The sequence below is a fragment of the Chelonoidis abingdonii genome, chromosome 3 (genome assembly GCF_003597395.2).
Source record: "Chelonoidis abingdonii isolate Lonesome George chromosome 3, CheloAbing_2.0, whole genome shotgun sequence".
NCBI classification, from domain to species: Eukaryota; Metazoa; Chordata; order Testudines; family Testudinidae; genus Chelonoidis; species Chelonoidis abingdonii.
The window spans coordinates 135,441,134-135,465,107 of NC_133771.1; the positions used below are offsets into that span (position 1 = coordinate 135,441,134).

The 23,974-nt window shown below is 43.0% G+C and overlaps 1 protein-coding gene and 1 long non-coding RNA gene across 2 annotated transcripts in view; one reads left to right on the forward strand and one right to left on the reverse strand.

Annotated features, from left to right (window-relative positions):
* Positions 1–5,551, reverse strand: part of CAPN9 (calpain 9) — a 45,771-nt gene extending 40,220 nt beyond the window's left edge. The window contains exon 1 of the mRNA XM_032806403.2: positions 5,189–5,551. Within this exon, the coding sequence (XP_032662294.1) occupies positions 5,189–5,401 (213 nt within the window). The 5' untranslated portion in view covers positions 5,402–5,551. The remainder of the gene's footprint in view (positions 1–5,188) is intronic.
* Positions 1–23,974, forward strand: part of LOC142046593 (uncharacterized) — a 782,351-nt gene that overhangs the window by 59,951 nt on the left and 698,426 nt on the right. The gene's annotated exons all lie outside the window — the stretch shown is intronic.

Below are 23,974 nucleotides of genomic sequence, written 5' to 3' on the forward strand. Positions count from 1 at the left end.
CAGAGTTCACACAAAGCCCCCTGTCCTCCACAGAGAGGAGTTCCACTATTGGGTGCAATATTATTCTATGATGCAGGAAGGAGACTGTCACAGCTCTCCACGGCAAATTTGCTGATTTGGCTATAAACCGGACTGCATATTCAATAATTATGGAACAAACATCTATTTACAAACCAAACATGGAATGCACATGGACCATAAAAGGAGAGACAGAAAGAGTGTTCCCCATAAAACAGATATAGAGCCTGTTGTATAGAAGCTGTTTATCCTGGGAGCAAGGGTTAAATTAAATTCCTGAGTGGAAGAGCCAGAGTTTAAAGTCACTGATGTGTGGTCATTCTTCTCTGAAACCAGTGGTGGCTAGGAGATGGGGGGAGATTCCAGTAGATGAGGCATTGACTCAGCTTCTCGTGCTGACTGGGCTTGGACCTAAGGGAACATTTAAACTCTCAGTGCAGAGCCTGTGGTTGTGTGATGAGAATCTTGTGGCGGACTCCAGGTCTTCATGAGCCTGATCCCATAGTCCTCTGAAGTTAACAGGGATCTTTCATTGACTTCAGGGGCTTGTGGATCCAGTCCATAAAGCTTGGCTGTGGATAATTTAAAATACCCAGTATTCAAGCCTTGTTTGGATCAAATTATTACATAGCTGACAGTCTACCTTCATTGGTCCCTGCCCTCCTTAATGTACATCAGATTTGCCTCTTTAAAATCCTCAGCGTGTCTTGTAGTCTCTATTGCCGTGGAGAGATCCCAACCTCCACTCTGTATTATGTTTTTTTTGGAACCAAGAAAGCAGAGATCACTCCTGAAGAATACAGAATACCAACACCTGCTGGAACAGGACATGGTGGGACAGTATGAGCAAGTTTAACTCTTGTGTATCTTGATTGACTTGAGTGGAACCACTATCGATTCACATTGAAGTAATTGACAGGAGAATCAGGTCCTATAAATTCCATAGACTTCTAGCCAGGCTGGATCTATTCAATAAAACTGCTAATATTTAGTGTATTAATTAAAGGCAACTAGAAATCTGGAGCACATTACTATCAACTGAGGCTTCAGGTTTACAAAGAACCTGAAAAATCCATCCACTAAGGTACTTGAGGTACTGAACTTTTACTGAACCTGTTTTTTCATGCAGTTTCAGGACACACCTTCATTTTTCTTACTAATGGAATGTAGATACAGGTGCATGGCAATGCCTTACTACGTGATATGATTTCAGTCCAACACCAACACGCCTCCAAAATCTGGGAATTGATATTATATAACACTATAGAATATGCTACATACATGGGAATCTGACTGGAATAGTTACTGTGGAATGGCTTGTTCTGCAGTAGCTGTTCAGGTCAATTTTCCCCATGTTGACATTCCCTAAGTAGATGTAACTTACATACCAAAGCGATGAAAGAAGGTGATACTTACAGTAGTCCAAACACTACTTTAATTTACACTTTCTTCTGGCTCAGGAGAGGATGATTTACATTAACTTGGTCTCCCTTCCATATTGAGAGTGTGTGTGTAAGCTGGTCTGAGGAAGTCTGAACTGGTATAAAGCAATCTCACTTTCCTGACCTTACATTTCATCTCTGCCCCAAACTGACTGCAACATTCAACTCCAGAGCTGGATGTTGGTGGGGGTTCTTCAGATCGGGAGAGTTTTGGTTCAAGTCCAGTTCTAGACCACAAATTTATTTGCATTGGCAAGTGATGGGGAAAAAACATTCCCAGGCACTGTAATTATTGCAGAATATGTGATATTTATACTGGGCTAGCCACTAACAATCTAAATAATACATGAGAGTATAGAGAAAAGAAAGGTGGATCATGCCAAGAGGGAAAAAATGAGGAAGGGGTCACATATTCTCCAAAATTAATTTTAAAAGTATCTGTCAGAAGATATAGTTTTAAGGTTTTCTTTTCAAATAAGAAAGAGAAATCAGGATGCTATTGCTAAATAGCTTTTATTATCTTATAACATTTGGGATTTGGCATATAGGGCCAGATACTCAGCTTTTGTAAATCAGCAGTGCTCCATTGACTTCAGGGAGGTTATGCGAATGTACACCAGCTGTCCTATACTGTGTATACACACGCACACACCTTTGACAAATTAGAAAGTCCTTCTCATACTGAGTAAAGGAGATAAAGCTATTTTGGGATGCAAATCTGAGAGCTGGCAATGCAGTTATCTCATTTATTTTAATATTCTTTACACAAACTACTAACAGAGGGTTTATTATCTGACTTCTAATAATGATATTTGAGTTTCATTTAAATTCCACAGATGATTATTTCTTCAAGCTTTAAAAATGCCAGGTTAATTTGGAAGATGATATGAGAGGCAGCATTAGTCAGTCTCCCTTATGCAAACAGAGCAAGACTAGATGGGTGTGGTAATAGCTTTTATTGGACCAACTTCTACGTTGGTCCAATAAAAGATATTACCACACACCCCCTTGTCTCTCTAATATCCTGGGATCAACATGGCTACAACTACACTGCATACACAAACAAACTCCCTGACGCTTAGCCTCCATTACTCCCACTTACTGATATGGAAAGGAGACTAAACAGGCTTGATTTACATGCTGAGGAGCCAGAAGAAGGTGAAACTTAAAGTAATGTGTGGGGTGCTGTACCTTAAACTTTCTTACCACCTCCTGTTAGCTGCTTTTCTTGCTACACTGCTCTCTCTCTCACACACACACACGGCAGAAATCATAGCCTAAAGGCACATCCCATGTCAAGTCACTTATTTGGCTTGAAATTCTTCCCAATTTAGCTTGAAAAACTAGTGATGGCTGGATCTGGAAGAGACGCTAAAGACAGACCACTCTCCATTGCTACAAATAACGACTCGAAACAACTATGATACTAGTAGACCCCTGGTAGAAAAAAAAACATTATTGACTACTTGATAGTCACTGTGTGTTTCAGAGGAAAAGGTAAACAGGGCTTTTGCTGCCCTAGATTCACAAATATTTGAGTTTGATACCAGATACAGTATGTAAGAATCACACAGCCATATCATTTTATTACGGCCACACATTCAAAGTTATAGCTTATGTTCAGAGTATATGTTGCACAACTGGATGGAGTCAATGGACTTCATGCCCTCTCACACCTAACACCTGCAAGGATCCACCTCGTCCCTGGGCAGCAGTAGAGACAGCACCCAGGTGGCCTCAGTCCCATGTGGGTTTGGCAGCCTGGGGAGTAGGACCTGATGTGAGAAGTGTCTCTATCAATTCCATAGTTAAGGTTGAATTTTTCACTTAAAGCAGGGATTCAGCCTCTTTGTTATGTATGAAAACTAGAGAGCCTCCTTCCCATAATTGCAGTACATATACTTTGGATACAAAATGAATTTTCTGAGAATTTACCAGTAAATCTGTTAATTAGTTTAGAAACTATAATGAACTAAGAATGGGTCTTTTGAGAAATATAGCACCCGCTGGCAGACCCTTGTTTTGCTCTTAAAATCTCAGTAACAGAGTAACACAGGCTCTTCAAATATCCCATATAATTAAAACTCACTGAAATCTTGTGCACAGGCTTCACTTGAATATTTGTATGATCAAAGGGCATTTGCCTCAATTTTTCTTCCTAGCTGAAAGACAGAAGTCTTGACTCTGCACTGTCGTGACACCATGCCACACCTGTAGGATGAGGATCAAGGCATTTTAGCGTTGGTGGTTGCAGCTTGGATTAAATCAATTTTTAAAGACAAACTTGTTTTTATTTTTCCATTCTTTTCCCCCTTCACCGTGTCCTTACTGGGCTGAGTTAAAGTTCCTGCTGAAGGAGAAACTTTCTGTTGTGAAGAATGACAGGAAAAGATGAACATTAATCCTTAACAAATATTTCAAATGTAACCTATACACTAGATTCCAGCCAATTTTAAGTGACTGAAGAGTGTGTAACAGACAGGGCAGAGCTAAGGTTGCTTGAGTGGCCCAATTGCATTTCCAGGTCTTAACATGTCTGAATTTCTTTTAAATGTAACCTTAACTGTGGATTTCCTGGTTTATAATGGTAGGTTTTTTGATCATTATAATATACCTGGAATGTATTTTACTCTAAATGACTCATATGTACTCTCAGCCTTAGCTCTATCTTGACATAGCATTTGTCTGGGAATAATGCTAAGCAGCGGGCTTGTTGGAGGCAGTCTATATGGACTACTATGCAGCATGCTACTATACAGCTACAGAAGCGGGGCACATAAGAACAAAACTAACTGAATGCAAAATTCTAAAGTTAATAAGTCAGGTTTTTTGGCAGTGTAGAAGTGATGGGAAGGGGTTACAGGAGTTATGGTTTAATATGGAATTTTTAAATGTCATTTAAAAAAATGTTTCAAAACCACCACATTGTGCACACACATTGTTCGTGCATGGTATGATCTGATTACTGTTACCATCATTTTTCTTGTGCCCCTCCAACACACCTATGCAGCTTGTCTTATATTAGGCCAGATCCTGCAAAGATTAAGGCAGGTGCTTAACTTCAAACATGTGTGTAGTACTACTGAACTCAACAAGATTCAATCTGCTGTGGATACAACCTACCACAGCCCTTACTTGGGATGGACAACATGGCTCTTACAAATTTACTAAAAATCATGGACTCATTTCACTCTGGATTACACAGGCACAAACCAGGAATAATTCTATTGAATACAATGGAGTTACACTGCTGTAAAAATCACCAGAGGAGGATCAGACCAAAAATAAGTAAGATATACAGCATGCACATGTATATTGCATATATGTAAAGCTACAAGAGATCTAATGTATCTATCCATCTATCCACCTCTATCTCTCTCCGCACACAGACCATGTTAAGATTCTCTCTTTTATTCCACATGAGCAGATCCTGATTCATACTGTAAATTCTTTGGGGGCAGAGACTATGGGTGAAATCCTAGCCCCACTGAGGGCAAAGGCAGAACTCCCATTGACTTTGACAGGGCTAGAATTTCACCCCATATCTCTTATTTGTCTATAAAGCTCCACACACAAGTATGGTGCTCTGTCCCTATTATGTTCCTTTTTGTTTTGGTTGATTGTTCATTAAGAAGTCCAGTGTCATCTGATTCTTGGCAGGAGAGATGGAGATATATATCTGACACACAGCAAAAGTGGAAACAACCTCTAAGCTGTGTCATACTCACCCCAGGCCTTTTCCATACAAAGGGGATGGGTGGCTTCTCGCTGTAGAAGAGAGAGGAGATATTGGCTGGGAAGTCACAGTCCTCAAATAGGGTCCCCTTCTGCTGACACTGGCGCTTCAGTTCCTCATATGTCCGGCCAGAGGAGTGTGTGGCACGAGCATTCTGAGGTAGAGGGGGAGACCGCGGTCTCGAGTGCCGGTATGTGTAAGGCATTGTTCTGCCCCACGAGCAGTAACAAAAGCTTCAGTGATCACAGAGATAAATGGGAGGTGGAGGGTCAAGGGAAGGAAGGAGAGAAAAACTCCAGCACCCACCAAACAAACAGAAGAGAAAAGGACAAGATGCTCTCTACAAGAAAGAATGAAAGGAGCCTGTGTACTGCAGGGAAGTGAAAAATGTGCCTAACCACCTCCTCTTTTGCACCTGTTTGAATGACAGGGAGACCTCCCTGTCCACCTGAAATAACAATAGAAAGGAACGCCCTGAGAGCAAACAGAAAAGCAAACTGTTTGCCCTTTTTAGGAGTTCCAGCTGCTTGGCTGGGCCCTCTGGTATACTGCCTCAGGAACCATAAACAAGAATTAAGAGATAACTCTATTTTGTTCATGTGATGTGAACCTGCTGCACCCAGGAAGAAACAGCCAACCCTTTTATGCTCTAATGATATGACCAGGGTGTGGAACTATTTTCTTTCCTGGCTGAATAACTTTGAGAAATGCTACTGTGAATGAAAAACTCTCACAGCTCTTGATAGAAAGTTATCTAATTATGGGCTCTCACCAGTTAGGTTCCTTTCACCGCTCCCTATCCCTGACCAAAGATCAGGGGCGGCTCTAGGTATTTTGCCACCTCAAGCACAGCAGGCAGGCTGCCTTCGGCGGCTTGCCTGCAGGAGGTCCCCAGTCCCATGGCTTCGGCGGCACGCCTGCAGGAGGTCCGCTGAAGCAGCAAGACCAGTGGACCCTCTGCAGGCACGCCACCGAAGGCAACCTGCCTGCCACCCTTTCGGTGACCGGCAGAGTGTCCCCGTGGCTTGCCGCCTCAGGCATGCGCTTGGCATACTGGAGTCTGGAGCCGCCCCTGCCAAAGGTCACCTGATATTACCTCTGCAAGGAGGGCCCCAAAGCCCCAATCCTCCTTCATGCAACAGCCGAACCAGAAGGAATTCCACAGCTTCCTCACAGACTAAGCGGAACAAGGGGGGGTCTCCTTCCTGCTATGTACTCTATGGGACAGGACAAGGATGGGAACTGCCCATAAGCCCAAGAACCTTCAGCACTGAGCATGATATCAAAATGAGGGAGGGGTGATGAGGGGTGTGTGTGGAATACTCACAGGATGAATTGCCCAGGGTGTCGGGTGGAGTGGGGACACAGCATGGCTGGGTGGTGTAGGAAGGTATGTGTGTGGGGTTTGAATGGTGAGGGAAGATGGGCAATGGTGAGGGAAGATGGGCACTGGACAGAGGGGGCAAATGTGGGGTAAGGAAGGGGGCACTTTGCCTTCAAAGGAAATTTTAGTGGTTTGTGACCCATGTCTACCCAACTTTCTATTTCATGAACTTTTGTTTGGAGCTTTCACCTATCACAGCATGTCCATTAGATTGTAGAATCTTCACACTAGAGAGTGTGTCCATCTATTTGATTTGCAAAGTGCCTAGCACTCTGTGAGTGCTGTGAAGAAATAAAAATAAAAAACATTATTTCAAAGCCAAAGTTGGAATGGACATTCTTCCATGCCTGCAAAGGTTGAAGATGCAGACTACTTGACAAAAAATATACTTAATGTATTACAAAACACTGCCTTGACATACAAACTCTGCTAGCTTTTCTTCCATTTCAATTGGTGCTCTGCCAGCTCAGTCAACCTTCCTGCTAAAATAATCAATTAGGTGAATCAGAATGAATTCCTTTCTGTTCTGTTCTTTTCCACAACAATGTGGGAAGCAAACCCTTCACTTTCAGAGTGCATATTTCCTTATTTACCTCCCAGAATTGTATTATTGCTATGACTGCCTAGCTACCCCAACTGAGCTCAGGGCCCCACCGTGCTCAGCTATGCAGAAACACATTGTAAGAGATAACCCTTGTTCTAAAGAGCTTACAGTCTAACCAGACAGGACAGACACAGGAGGTGAGGAGAACAGAGGCACAGAGAGGGGAAATGAATTGCCCAAGCTTGCATGTCAGGTTAGTGGAGTGCAAGAAAACTATGAAATGATGTTGTGAACTTCAGGCTCATGATGGATGCCAGATTGACAATGCTGAAGATTCCTTACAGGCTGGTGAAACTAACAACAAGGATGCGGATTACAGCGATGATTATTGTGATACTTGCTTCTGGACTGAGAGTAACAACCCATTTCATCTAACTTGCTAACAGCTTTTGGACACGGCTGGGCTGGATTTGAACTGGTGAGTTAGAAGCCTTGTGTCTTATTATTCCCCTCTTGAGCAAGAGAACACTGGTTTTTAGCACTGTGGCCTTCCTTCAAACTCTCAGAGTGAACACAAGCTGCGAGAGGCAGTGTGATGCCAGTCGTTCATAGCAAAATGTGACCATGTGAATGGACAGATGGTGACATTAAAGGGAAGTAAATGTAGTGCTTGGGATAGCCGGGAATACCAGCGTCCTTTCTGTTCATCCACAGAACAGATACAACATGGGTAGCAGCAGTGCACACTCCTCCACGGTATCCCACTTAAAACCTCAAGATCAGAACTGACCACTCCAGGAGTGAGAAGAAAATTCAGTCCTTGGTTTCCACTAAGCCTGGCAGGAACAGGGCCGCCCAGAGGCGGGGGGAGGAGGCAAGTGGGGCAATTTGCCCTAGGCCCCGCAGGGGCCCCCACGAGTTTTTCGGGGCCCGTGGAGTGGAGTCCTTCACTCGCTCCTGGGGCCCTGGAAAACTCTCGCAGAGCCCAGACCCCCAGAGCTTCTTCCACTCCAGGTCTTCGATGGCAATTCGGTGGCGGGGGGTCCTTCCGCTCCGGGACCCACCGCCAAAGTGCTGCGAAGACATGCAGCTGGGGGCTCCTTCCTTCCCGGGACCCGCCACGGAAGTGCCGGGTCTTTGGCGGCAATTCTGCAGCGGGGGATCCTTCCTCCCCGGGACCCATCACCGAAGTGTCAGGTCTTCCCCGCTGCTGAAGACCCCAGGCTCCCTGAATCCTCTGGGCAGCCCTGGGCAGGAAAGGTACTAAAGTGCTGCCAGCTGTGATGCGGATACTGACTGAGATAAACTCACTTCCTGCAGGCCACTGAAAAACCTTTGATTTTGTAATTCATTCCTGTGGGGTGTAAATATCTTAATAGGAGCTACATGTCAAGACGTACTCTTCGAGGGCACAGCACAGCGACATGAGTGATGTAAAGGCTTGCAATTCATGTTAGGGCTGAATTCTTCTTCTTCTTTTCCTCCAGGCACCTTTAAACGTCTCTTCATAAGATACCTTTCAAACAGTTTTATGTTGCCTACAGCCAGAGTTCTTATGCTTTTTCATAATGTGGGCCACAGGCTAATAGAGATTGTCTCCTAGATGCTGGTGATAGGGTGACCAAATAGCAAGTGTGAAAAATCGGGATGGGGGTGGGGGGGTAATAGGAACCCATTTTTTAAAAAGCCCCAAATATAGGGACTGTCCCTATAAAATCGGGACATCTGGTCACCCTAGCTGGTGATTGTATGGATCTGGCTCCCCTCCCCCTGGTGATCTCTTGGACATGGCTGCCCTGTCACTGGCGATGGCACAAATCTGTCCCCCCTCTGGCTGGTGATTGCACAGATCTACCTCAAGTCTCGTTGGGGATCATACAACACCCAGATGAAGAGTAATATCAGGATAGCATTTACTGCATTTTTTGTCTGTTAAAGCAGTTGAACGTGTGGCCACAAGGAGGAGCATCAGCACTATGTGCCCAGCCAGCTCTCCATAGTCCATCAGCAAGTGCTCTGCTCACCACAGTCTGGGAACCATTAAACAACAGTAACGGAATGTATGTACTGTACTGGGTTCTCTTCTCTGTGCCGTCTTCCCTAGAGCTCTCTGACGAGAATTCAGTGTTCTAGTTTTGTCTTTCTCTAATCCATCTAGCTATGGTTTTATGACACATCCATCACGGCAGTAACTGACTATCAGTGTCTCCACTGTATCTGAACAACTAAGCCCAGATTTTAAAAGGTATTTAGGTGCCTAACTCCCACTGCAATTGCTCTTCAGTGCCTATTTGTTGCCTTTAATAAAATTAAGTTTACTACATGTCTCCTTGTGAGTTTCCTTCCACTGCTCATTTCTGTCATTGCGCGTTGTACTGGCAAATACTACAGGCTCTGATTTGCTTGGAGGTTTGTTGGTTTTTTTCAAGAGTGCTATAAGCGAGCCCAATGCAGAAAGATCCTGCCTCAGACCTGTAATTCTTATTCCTTTTCTCTGCCTTCCTTTGGGTGAGATTCTCACCCCCTCCTTCATCCTTAGTATAGCTGGTAAAAGGGTCACAGCAGCATAAAGGACCCTGAAAGTTTTGGGTCTGACCAGGGAAGAATCCCTCCAAATACAGGAATGGCAGATGCCCTCCCAAGCCCGGGTATAGGGGTACTCCAGAGGCAGGGCTGCAGCATGGAGCACTGCTGAGATTCTGGGCAGTCCTGCTGCCCATAGGGAAGTGGAGACAAGCTGCCATAATTAAATTATACCAGGGGTTTGCATTAGATTCCAGAGCAGCCCAGAATCAAGAGAAGAACTTAAAGCCATCTTAGCCCCCAGCTCCCAATGGCCTACAAATACAATTTTTGGTCGGGCCCAGGGGTCAAGGTTGAAGACCTCAGTAGGGGTGTAAGAGCCAGATCCATCTATACTTGTCGATGTGGGAGGGGTGAAGCACCACAGATAGGCATGGCATGACAGAGGGGCGGACAGGCCAAATTTTAGCGGTGTCACACGAGTCAGCTTGCAATGCCGGTAATCTGGGCCTTCTCCTTAACAAAATTCTCCTTGTGCCCCTGGCTAAAACATTGGTGGGGCTTGGGCCCCACAGGCCCATATGACCCGGCGCCTATGCCTGAGAGTTCTGTGCTCTGTCTAGGCACAGCACCGAATCTCTTCCTTGGTCAATAAACTTGTTGAGTGTGTTTTTCTTAGTCATATTTATACCATTTCTCTGCTATCCAGACCTGGCTTACTCTTACCATTCTGGGTTTAAAGCGGGTCACTCCAATGAAACTGACCTGATTAAGGCCTTTAATAACCCTTCCGTTGTTAAATCTCTTGGTCTGTCGTCATTTTTAATTTTGCTGGGTTAGCCACAGCCTTTGACCTGCCTGATTTTGTAGGTATCAGAGGGGTAGCCGTGTTAGTCTGGATCTGTAAAAGCAGCAGAGAATCCTGTGGCACCTTATAGACTAACAGACGTTTTGGAGCGTGAGCTTTCGCTTGGGTGAATACCCACCTGTTGTCAGACCAGGAGTTATATGAAATTTCCAGGGCGATAGAAGGCTACGAAGCAAGCAAGCAGAGATAACGTAGGTTTAGTTCAATCAGAAGGTATGAGGCCCTGTTCTAGCAGTAAGGTGTGAAAACAGGGAGGAGAAACTGGTCTGTAATTGGCAACCATGCACAGTCTTTGTTTGTCCAGAGCTGATGGTGTCACAATTTGCAGATGAACAGGTAAGTCAGCTCGGTTTCTCTTTGAGTCTGGTCCTGAAGTTTTTTGCTGCAGATGGCCACCTTAAGGTCTGCTCTAGTGTGGCCAGGGAGGTTGAGTGCTCTCCTACAGGTTTTGTGTATACTTGCCATTCCTGTATCTGATTGAGTCCTCAGCACTTTTCCGTAGATGCTCCAGTTTGGCCGGATGTACATAGCAGAGGGGCATGCTGGCATATTAGCGTATACATTAGGTGGACGTGCGTGAAAACAGTGATGGTATGCTGATCTGTTCAGGTCCTGTGATGGTGTGCGGTGTGTGATATGTGGACGAGTTGGCATCAGAGGTTTGCTTGCGATGGATTGGGTTCCTCGATGATCTAGAGTTCTATGGTATGTTGTGCAGCTTGCTGATGAGATACGTATTCAGTTGGCAGTTGGTCTGGGGCAAGGATTGGCCCTACAGACCCTGTGTGAAAGTGGTGGGATCATTGGCCAGCGATGGGTTGTAGATCCCGATCGATGCGCTGGAGGGTTTAGGCTGGGGTCGGTAATTGATGGCCAGTGGGTCCGGTTGTTTCTTTCTTGGTTTTCTGCAGTCGAAGGCTTCTATGCTAACGCTGGCTCGTGCTCGCTCTCCTAATTTCCTAGGCGCGGTGTATGTCAGTTTTGAGAATGCTTGTGGAGATTTTGTAGTGGTCTCTGTCTGAAGGGTTAGAGCAGATGCGTTGTAACTCAGCTTGGCTGTAGACAAGGGATCGTGTGAGTGCCCGGGATGGAAGCTGGAGCATGAAGGTAGCATCGCACGGTCCGTAGGAATGGCATATACAAAAAACCCCCTGTAAAAAGGAAGAAAAGCACTTCACCCCCTCCTGAGCCACACATAGAGGGACCTTAAGTGGCCATCCGTGCAGCAAAAAACGCTCAGGACCAGACTCAAAGGAAATGCTGAGCTTCGGTCTCTGAAATTGACACCATAGCTCTGGACTAAACAAAGACTGTGAATGGATTGCCAATTACAGGAACGTTTCTCTCCCTTGGTTTCACACCTCTCACTGCTAACAGGGCCTAATCCTCCCGGATTGACTAACCTCGTATCTCTAGCTTGGCTTAGCTAGCATATATATACCTGCCCCTGGAAATTTCCACTACCTGCTTCTGACGAAGTGGGTATTCACCCACGAAAGCTCACGCTCCAAAATGTTTGTTAGTCTATAAGGTGCCACAGGATTCTCTGCTGCTTTTACTGATTTTGTAGGACTCCTGTTCATTGGCTATCTTCCACATAAGCTCAACTGAACATGATTCATCCCTCTCTAAAGGATTGTTTCAGATTATTTGAATTTATCCTAATCCCACTAACACTGCGAGTAGGCTGTGTTTTGAAGGTCACCGCTGGGTTTTGTCCAGAGTATTTTATCATTTCCCTTGTGTCTGTAAGGATACAATTAAACATTTAATTGTTTAAAATATCATCCATATGCTGATGAAGCTCAATATCTGTTTCTTTCCTTTCCCTCTCTGAGTTTTTTTTTAAATGATACAAGACACCTTTGTTTTTACTATATTAAAACACTAGTCTCAGTTTATATTGGTAGATTACATCTGAGTTTCACATGAGGTTTAAGTTCAAATGCTCCAGTCACAGTCATTAAATCACAAAGTTTCTTATGGCTGTCACCACTTGGCTCAAAGTTGCTAGACTGGGTCCAACTCTGGGTGAAACTCTGTCCAACGTCACTCATACCTTGGGTCAAGTTCACTGAAAGGATCACAAGCTGCAGCAAACCTTTCACAAATCAGGATCATGTTTTGGGGGTTAATGACCCTGCTGAAATCAAGCCAGCTGAAATCATTCCCAGCATGGAGTTTTTGTTGAGAAAGTTTTATTTGGCACAGAGTCATAATAGAACACTTAGTACACTTTCTCTGTTGATCATAAAGTACTTTGCATAGGTGGGTAAGCATTATTTTCTCCAGTTTATTGAGGGGTGAACACGGAGGCTCAGACAGGTTAAGTGATCAAACTCACACAATGAGTCCATGGCTAGGTTGGCTCTCCTATGCCCTATCCACTGGACCACGCTGTCTGTCTAGATGTCACTTGCTCTACACTAGCCAAATGTGCTCAGAATGTTTCAGATTTACTATTCGGTCTGAAGAACAGTGAGAAAAAAGATTTTGAAGATCAAGGGTGAAAATCCCTCAAGCCAATAAAAAATGCATTAAAAACAATAGGTACCAAAATTCTAGTTTACTGAGGAAGCCCGATTAATGCTCATTATTATTATTAAACAGTTATATTGGGGTAGTGATAAATGGTTGTAGCCACGTTGAGACCCACTGTGGCAGGCACTATACAAACATCAAATAAAAGACGTTTCAATCTAAAATGTTTTGTCAGTATCTACACAGTACAGTACACAATTGGTCTTTGTCTGCTCAGTATCTAGCATAATGGGGCCCTGGTTCAGGACTAGGGCTCCTACTCACTATGGTAATACAAATAAATAGTAATAATAATCTTTACTCCAACTCTCTGTGGCTATCTTCATAGCCAAAAATTTGTGTTTGTTCTGTGGGATAACTAATGCATGTTAGCTCTCTTGCTGCAAAACTCTAGTGAAGATAAGTGTGTCCTTTTTCCTGTGATGTAGACAGGCGAGGTCAACACTATGCCCTTTGCCTGCTGTTAATCTCTCTTAGCCGACCTCACAGTCAAACTACAGTGCTTTATCTCCACTAGGATTTTACACTGAGATAGCTAACACGCCTTAGTTATCCTGTGGTAAAAAAACACACCTTGTTTGTCACTGAAGACAAAGCCTGTGTTTTAAGTACCAGTACTTCATTATAGATGCTTTTCCACTTCATTGTTTGCAGCAGGGCTTTGACAATCATCAGGGGGGTCCCTGAAATTCATTCAGGTTTCGCTGAGATACAAGCGCTTGGAAATCACCATTTTCTTCTCATTTGTGTTGCTCAGGGAAACATTAGTAGCCTAACAAAATACTAACTAAACATGAACGTTACTTCTATTCTCTTGTGTGTAAGTATTATAGTATAGTCTGTATTTACAAGAGAACCTACTTTTTTGACAGGACCCTTGCCTCGGTCAATGTACAGGAAGGATGCATAAGGAGACAGAATTAAGGTTGCACAGGCAACTGTAACTCAGGCATTCCATAACTTGCAAGTGCTTGAATTTGCAACATAAATAACATCCGTCTAATGTGGTTTTATACGTTACATACAAACTGCTCCAGTACTTTAATGATTTGTATTGTCACCAAAAATCCTTAATTTAAAAAGCTGTAGATTGTCAGTTTGAGCACAGTTTATTCTCCTTAGAAGCAGTTATCAGTTTTAATAAGTACAATAAATTTCATGCAGAATTTTAGTACCACAATAGTTTTCTTAGACTTTCATTTACTGGGTCCATCAAAATCCTGACAGGGAACAGAGAGGATTCTGGGAATTTCTTAATATCTTTCCCACTAAGAATCCTCTAGGCCAAATTTATTGTTCCTTATCTTTATCCCTTGGATAAAATTTTCCACTACACAACAATCCTGATGTCACTCATTTTATTACAAACCTAACTACTGAACCAAGGAAAGAACTAAGGTAACATTTTGTTTCATGTCTTTGATTCTTTACATTAAAAAAATTGGAACAGAATGAAAATGAATCCCAAACTGCAGCACAATAAATATTTGTTAACAAAGTATCCAGTAAAAAATGGAAGAACATGAAATTCTGATTTTCAAAATGACTGTTGTGCTATTTACTTCCGAAATACAGAAAATTGACAAGTTATAGTTTTACTTCCTGTAAAACAATAGTAGATATAGCTAATATCTAAAGCTTTGTCTGCTTTTGTTTAAAAAATTATCAGCCTAATAAGGTAAAGGAATAACACTGTCCCCAGCAACTATTTGATAGCCACACACACCTACGATCATTATATACAGCATAGTACCCACAAACACACATACATTATGCATTACAGATTATTGGAGATCTAGTTGTATAGCTTCACAAGGGAGCAGAATCAGCTAAGAAAATAGGCAGTGTAGTTCTAAGATGGATCTGATAACACTCTTTCCTGTGGTGTGAATTTGCAAACCTTAGACCAGCAAATAGTTATACACTGGCATTTCTACTCCTATGCAGAGTAGCGTTCACCATGAGCCTATGCTGACAGGATTGTAGCCAGCAAGTCATTGGCAGACATGTTGTCTTCTGCCAACAGAAGGTCCCTAATCTTCTGAGGCAGAGCTACCATCATACAGAATAAGATCACAGAGTGAATGCAGCTAGACACAGAGCTCTACCAGTATGTTAATAAAAGACCTGATAAAGAACAAGAAAAAACTGCCAGGCCACTAAGATATATTGTCTCAGTAAAATAAAAATTGTATGCCCTATCATAAATAGTTTATGCACAGCCCTCACCTAAGGCCAGCTTCACAGTATTCCTTCTATTCCTTCATCTTGAAATATATATATACACATTATTAATAGTAATAGCTCACTCTCTCTACATAAGTGGTTCTCAAACTGTTTTTACTGGTGACCCCTTTCACACAGCAGGCCTCTGAGTGCAACCCCTCCCCCCCATAAATTAAAAACACTTTTTTATATATTTAACACCATTATAAATACTGGAGGCAAAGCAGGGTTTAGAGTGGAGGCTGACAGCTCGCAATCCCCCATATAATAACCTTGCCACCTCATGAGGGGACCCAACTCCCAGTTTGAAAACCCCTGTTCTACATATCTATGAGAGTGAAGCCAAGACTGGAACTTTGAATCAAATTACTTGACATTTCAGGGACGTTCAGATTCCCATCTGTAGATCCAAACCCAGTTAGGTTCTGGAGAGGATCTCAAACTGGAAGAGACCTAGTCCGTCAGTTCTGGTTCAGAGATGACCAAAATCTTGTGGGAGCAATTGAGTACGGGCCTGGGCCAAAGCCCCAAGGAACCTTCCCACTGATTCATTGGATAAAAAAGCACCTACAAAGCTCACTTCTCCAAATTCTTCTCTCTTAAAATGTTTCTGCCAGTTTGAGTAATATATCCAGTTCTCCCAGTATCCCCCACTTTAAGAATGGGGAGCCTCTCTCAAATTGGTAGACTCTTTCAAAATATGGGAAGCTTTTAAGTAAAACCAATGTACATGTATCTAGCACATTTGGCTCTAATGCATTTTACAAACTATATATCTGTAGCACTGCTAAATTGCAGCCATTTCTGGGATGGAAGGTAGCAGCGAGCCAGTGCCCAGAATGCTCCCCAGTGATGAGGAGAGGGGGACAATTTGTCTTAGGGTGAAAACAAACAAACAAACAAAAATGCATTGATTTTCTTTAACATCCCTGCAAAGCGGACCAGATTTGGTTTTAAAGATCTCATCTGAAAGACACTCCCCCCACATACACACACAGTAAGTTTGCATGGAGCTTAATTTTTCACCTTGGAAAGTTAAAGAGATTTTGGATATTTGCTTCCAGGAACTGTAGGAATTTAAATCCCAGGGCATACAACATTACATCCCAGAAAGCAATAGTCAAGCCTTTTCCCCCACACTTGTTTGTGATGCAATAATTAAATAAATTGACAGAGCTTATGCTGCTGGTTTGCTCAGATGGAAAGCATTGGGGTAGGGCTGTACTGCCTCCCTTGCACCAGGCAATGCCAGTGCAGCAACTCTCACTGTCTAGTGTTCTCCTCCAGGCTCTCCCAATGTATAACACTCTACAGGCACTGCCGCTCAGGCGGTGTATTTCCTTCCCTTCCCTTGAGCAATGCTGACAGATAAGCTGCATGGTCTAGTAGATAAAGCATTGGGCTTGGAATCAGGAGATCTGGATTCTATTCCCAGAACGGCTACAAACTTGCTGTGTGACCTTAGGCAAAGCACTTTCACTCTGTGTCTGTGTTTCCCCTCCTATCCTTTGTCTGTCTTGTCTATTTACATTGTTACCTCTTTGGGGCAGGGACGCTCTTACGATATATATGTACTGTATCTAGTACAATCTCAAGTTAGGCCTCTGTGTGTTACTGTAGTCATAACCACCATCTGTAAAGTACTTTGAGATACTTTAGGATGAAAAACTGAACACACACACACACACACAGAAATATTACTCATCCTTATACAGGAATCATTTTAAAAACACTAGTAAAAACATTTCACCTTCCCTGGGGAGCAGGGGGTGGAAAAAGAAAGGGAAATGTATACAAATGCAGATAAATCTCTATACCCTGGACCTGCAAACAGACGTCTTATCAAACCAAACGTAATTGTAAGATGGAACAAAGTGAGCTAGCATTAATATAAACTTATTTGTAGGTAATAAATCATTAGATGAGCACCACAGATAGAATATCAATGCAGTGCAGATCTTCCTCAAGGGCAATATTCCTTTAGAAGCTTTCCACACTCCACGTACCAGTAGCCAGGATGACATTTTGAAGAGGACTGAGTTAATTAAGTTGAGCAAAAGATAACTCTGTTCAAGAGCACGAAGGTACATTCTGAACAAATGGCTCAGCATGGTAATCTACAAAGCAGCTGTTTACTTTGCTCATGACTGGGTGATTGGGGGACCCCAATAGACTTTTGGGAGACTTGTTTGGCTGTTTCTTCTAAAGGAATTTGAATGACTCATTGATGGATAAACTGGGAATAACTGCCAGAATTTGGTATATCATTTAATGACATTAAAGAGTGGGATTATTCAGGAACAGCAGGCATAGCTATTGGACATCAGATAGTTACGGTAATACCAGGGCACAAAATATATGGGAATGACAGAATAGGTCATGCAGGTGGGAGAGTGGCACTATATGTGAAAGAAAGCACAGAGTCAAATATAGCAAAAATCTTAAATGAATCAAACAGTACAATAGCATCTCTATAGATAGAAATTCCATGCTTGAATCATAAGAATATAGCAGTACGAATATACTACCAACCACCTGACCCGGGTGGTGATGGTGATTGTGAAATGCTCAGGGAGATTAGAGAGGCAATAAAACAAAAAAGCTCAATAACAATGGGGAATTTCAACTATCCCAGTACTGACTGGGCACATATCACCTCAGGATGGGATGCAGAAATACATTTTCTGTACATAATTAATGATTGCTTCTTGAAGCAGCTAGTCCTGGAACCCACAAAGGAAGCAGCAATTCTTGATTTGGTCCTAAGTGATGCACAAGATGTGGTCTAAGAAGTGAAATAGTTGAACTGGTCAGTAAGAGCGATCATAATGGAATTAAATTTAACATCCTTGTAGGAGGGAAACTACCAAAGAAACTCATCACAGTAGCATTTAGCTTCCAAAAAGGGAATTACATAAAAATGAGGAGGGTAGTTAAACAGAAATAAAAAGGAAGAGTGAAATTCCTGCAAGCTGCATGGAAACTTAAAAAAACACCATAACAGAGGCTCAAACTAAATGTCTACCCAAATAATAACAACAACAACAATAATAAATAAATAAAAAGAGTAAGAGAACCAAAAAATGCCACCATGTCAAAAAAGATACATGAAAATTGGAAAAAGTATAGATAAGGAAAACAAAGATGCTTAGGAGTATGGATCAGCTTCCATATGAGGAGAGATGAAAAAGACTAGGACTGTTCAGCTTGGAAAAGAGAGGACTGAGGGGAGATATGCTAGAGGTCTACAAAATCATGAATGTTTTGGAGAAAGTAAGTAATACACAAACCAGGGGTCACCCAATTAAATTAATAGGCAGTAGGTTTAAAACGAACACAAGTACTTCACAGTCAACCTGTGGAACTTGTTGCTAGGGGACGTTGTGAAGGTCAAAAGTATAACTGGTTTAAAAAAAGAATTAGACAAGTTCATTGAGGATAGCTCCATCACTGGCTGTTAGCCAAGATGGTCAGGGATGCAACCCCATGCTCTACGTGTCCATAAACCTCTCACTGCCAGAAGCTGGGTCTGGATGACAGAGTATGGATCACTCAATAAAATGCCCTGTTCTGTTCATTCCCTCTGAAGCATCCAGCACTAGCCACTGTCAGAAGACCAGATATTGGGCTAGATGGACCATTGGTCTGACTCAGTATGGCCATTCTTATGTTCTAATCTAAGGGACAAAGTTGTTATGATGCAGAGAATCCCAGATCATGAGTGCTCTACCTTTATATACTTTTAAAACTAAGTAGCACAAAACCCCTGCAGAAAACCCTGAGGCCTATTTCACTGCCTGAAATAGCTGCAGTGGCAAAGTCTATGAAGAGCCATGCTGGCAAACAGTTGTCTCCTCCTCTACATCCTACTCTATTTATCCTTGCTGATAAGGAATTGTGCAATAGCCTCTTTGTGGCTAGCCCAATCCAGAATCTGCGCTGCAGCATCACTGCTGGACCACAACTGTGAATTTTGCTTAATATACCTGGCACGTCACCAGTGAAGCTCTTCAATGCATGAGCAGCTGAGCTCAGGCATTTTCCCTTCAAAGTTTAGCACTCTACATCCCAGGGGCTTCTATCCTTTTTTCATTGGACTTCTCACTTGTGATAGACTGGGGCTTAGGTACCCCCCTGTCAACATCCTTCCATGCTGTGAGCTCTGATACAGGTACCTTGGCTCATCTTTTTTTCTGTACATTTGTTCTCCTTGTTCTCATTTCCCTCTCTCCTCTTTTTTGCTTTCTGTTGCTAAGTTTCTATTTTTGTTTTTCAGAAGAAGTTAGGAATCAGGAGATTCCCAGCTCTGCCACAGACTTCTGGGTGACCTGGGGCAAATCACTTACTCTCTGACTCAGGTCCCAATTTTCTGCTTTTCTCCTTTTCTTCCACCATTTGCCTGTCTTGTCTATTTAGATGGTAAGCCCTTGAGGGCAGGAACTGTCTCTTGGTATGCTACTATACAGCCCCTAGCACAGTGGGGCCCTTATGCTGGCTCAGGCCTGTAGGTGCTACCGTAATACAAAGTAAAACAAGTAGTAATAATGTTTTTACTTTTCTCATTTTCTTTTTCCCTGCCACCTGTTTTCTCACACCCAGTTCTGTTTTCTCACACATAGTGAATTCTCTTAAAATAGTGCTTTTTTAGCTCTTGTAGAAAGCAGTGAACTTCTGTTTCTTTGGAGACAGCCATGATAGGTGAGTCACAGGACTTGTGAAGATCTGGCCCTCTTTTGGGCAGTTATCCAAGACAAACTCCTGGAAGCCCTTACTCAGCCTTTCCTTGGCTTCAGGAGGCATTCTGAGTAAGAATCGAATGATACCCAGCTGAGGATTGGGCCCTATATTATTGAACACAAGGTGACAGTGACTGAAAAATCTCCTTCAACTTTAAACCTCGGAGCTATTCAACTTTCCTTCTTACTTATTGTCTCCATTGGTCACAAATTTTTCCACTGTTCTTCACCGTGAGAACTTGTAGCAAATGCTGAGGTATTCCATAACGTCCCTGTTTCATCATCTGTACTTTGAATGCTGTGATTCAATGTTTTTTTAATGCAAAAATTGGGCAAGCCCTTCGAACAGCCTCATGCTCACCAGCTGCCTTCAGTGAATAGCGTTTTCAGAGATTGAGGGCAGAAGTCAACATTGTAAATAAATACAGAAAAAAAAAACCCAGGAAAAAAACCATTTACCAAGCTATTTCTTATTGACATTTCATTATAATAGTTAACAAAATCACTTTGTATAGTCTTTTGCCATCACAGATAACAAAAATAAATACATCAGGCTCAAACCAGGGACAGCATTGCAACAGTTCTCAGAGGGTAAGGAGGAAACTGGTTTTTTAGTTCTGTACATAAATCTATTATTTTTTAAACAGAACTTGCCCTCCTCAGTCTATTTACTTTGAAATAGGCCACTCATGTGCAGCAAAGTGAGCACAGAGAAGATGGGTTTTGTAGGGTATGCAGAAATTACATTCAGGCCACAATTCAACATATACACCAGGGAGCAGGGTTCTCAACATTATTCATAGTGCAGACTTCTTAAGAGAGAAAGGGGGAAATTTTCAAAAGCACCTAAGTGATGTAGGGTCCCACATCTAATTTTTAAAATGATTTAGGCACTTAGGTGTCTCCCAATGAGACTCTGTCACCTAAGTGCCTGAATCACTTTTGAAAATAGGACGTGGGCACCTATATCACTTAGGGGCTTTTGAAAATATTACCCTAAGTATCTCATGGACTGGTTCCTATACCACTGCCTGGCCTCCTTGTGACAACCACAGCTGCTGCTTCCATGGAAAGGGAAGTAGGAAAGTATTTAGGTATTTTGAACTGCCTTTCACACAATAGGTGTTTGTCCTTTTTGGGAAAAAAGTTAATGACATTGTCCCCTTTCATTTCCGTTCCCCATGACCATCCTTTCTCTCTCCTGATCCTTCTGTACAACCTTCACTGTAGCCAGGAGCGGCGCCAGGGTTTTTGGCGCCCTAGGCGGGGGTCCTTCCGCGCTCGTGGGCAGCGGCAATTCGGCGGCGGGGGGGTCCTTCCGCGCTCCCGGTCTTCGGGGCACTTCAGCGGCGGGTCCCGGAGCGAGTGAAGGACCTGCTGCAGAATTGCCGCCGAAGACCCGGAGCACAGAAAGACCCCCCGCCTCCGAATTGCCACTGAGGGCCGCAAAATGCCGCCCCCCCCCAAATCCTGGTGCCCTAAGCAACTGCCTAGGTTGCCTAAATGGAAGCGCCGGCCCTGACTGTAACTATGTCAACTTTTCCTCCTCTATCCTTGCACATGCTTTCTTTTCCTCTGCCCCTCCCTTTCTCCCCGCACATGCTTCTCCTTTTCCCCCGATTCTCCCTGCACATGCGCACCTAGACATCCCTTTCCTTTCTGCAAACAAAGCAAACGAGACATGAATGGTTACAAGCATTCCTGGGAAACAAAAAGGCTCACAAATATGAAAGCAAATTAATTTTTGTGAGTAATTCAGTGCAGCATTTGCACAGCTTTATTCAAGGTGCATCCTATTCTTTAAAGAAAAGAAAAGAAAAGAGAAGAGAAGAAGAGAGAAAGAGAAGGAAAGACAACGATGACAAGCCCCCAAATCCAGTAAAATTCTACCACCTCTCTCTCCGGAGTCCATATTGTTGGATATCTTAAATGAAAGATGGTAAAGAGATTATTTATTTTTAAGCCAAAAGGTCTATCTTTAGGCCTGTATTGATTTCCAAGACCTGTACAGTGGAAGCTCTTATAACAAAGCTTCTTATTCACAGAACAAAGCAGAGGTTCATTACACTCAAACTTGTTATTAGCATATTGCTATGCACTGAAAAAAAGTTTACCACAGTCACTCTGCTTCATTATCAAGAGTTTCACTACATCTGGGTTAACTATACATTATTTACATTTACTTCTGTGTAAAGGAAAAGTGCTTGAATTTCCCTCAGTCCTATCCAGAACGTTCCTCCTCATCCCAGACACTTATTCAGAGTGCAGACTGTCCTTAGCAAAGGAGTAGCTACATCCTCTGCTGATCAGCAGATACAAGTGCCTGGACTAAAATGTCTTTGCATTCTCTGTATCTAATATTTACTTTTCAGCTAGCTGTCAGGTCAAGGTCTTTCTGTTAGGGTTAACATTTATGAAGAGTATTTGATAACATTTGCACACTGAGATTGGTTCATCTGCCAGCAACGATTCCATGTTGGCACGGCAGGGCAGTAAGAATGAATACCTGGCAAGGACTGATTTAATTTCAATATTGCCAAAGACATGAGAAAGTAGGACACAGTGGAAATAACGGCTGTGAAGATGATGAAATCAGCTCTTCAGCCACTATTTGCTCTTCTTCACTGAAGGAGGCAATGAGGATTAATAACCAATGGAAAAACACAGCAATATATCCCAGAACATTTTGAACAGAAATCAGATAAGAATGGAAAGCTAATGTGTAACCTGGATTAGGCAATGGTGGAATAATATAGGAAGCAAATCATCATCTTGAAATCAGACCCAAAGCGTGGGAAACCAGACTGGGATCCTCTGCTCTGACTTGTGACCAGGTTTGACAGGTGTGTGCTTTCTGTGTACATTTCAAGTGGCTGTCGCCAGGTGGGATTAATTGGGAAACATGCCTATCCCTTTGTCTTTGTGTGTACAACCAGTGTCTGAGGGAGGGGAAAGCAAACAACTTCTTAGAGTTCCTAATGGCTGCACAGGCTGCAGTCAGAGTTCTGCCTGAGGTAGAATTCTGCCACCTCTATCTCTGGAGTCTATTTTGCTGGATGGCCTAAAATGGAAGATGGGAAAGAGATTCTTTTCTTCTGAAAGCCCAAGTTCTATCACTAGGCCTGTATTAATTTCCAAAACCATGGCAACCCTACTCTAGTGCAGATAAAACCTGACAAAGGGCTCCCATTTAATTATTAGAAGAATGCCTTTACAGGGTAGCTTTAAAAATGGCTTAAAAGTCACACTGTAGTGGAGTTACTCCAGGAACAAATTTGGTCCTAAATGTAGCAATGTATCTGTAGTCAGCAGGGAAGAGAAAAGGGTGAAAGGTTACAAGAACATGAGCTGGCTTTTTATCCGGCATTACTATGGGCCCATATGCATAACAGAAAGTCACAGCCAGGCCAGTGAACGTATAACAGAAGACTGTGCTATGCTTGGTTAAAGGTTGTGTATTGATCTGTGAACCCGCCAATAGGTCTAGTGTTCAGCCACGCTCATGTTTCATCTGGTCCCATCTGGTCTGATCTAGCCTCCACTCACCCCTCCACTTGGTGATGCAATGTAGCTCTGTGGAACAGCACTGCAGACAGCACTAGAAAGGGTCTTCCCTTTCGAAAAGGCATAAATGTGCCAGCAGTCATGGTAGAGTGCTTCAGATACAGCAGGTGCTGAGAGGAGCCGGGTTTGCGGAAGATACCCTAAGAGGGCAAGGTGAGACTAAGGACAATGGCTAGCAAACCTGTTGATTGAATAGATGGTTTTGCTTTGATTGTTAATTTTTAAATGACTTTTTAGCGCTGGTGAAAGGGTCTGGACTGGCATCCCCAGAGAGTGAAATCTTCTCTTTCAGATACAGGCACAGCCTTAGTGCTCATCTGGAAGAAGTAATGCTATGGATCTGGCTGCACTAGAAAACTGTCCTGCTGGTAACAAGGGTGGCCAGCAATGGA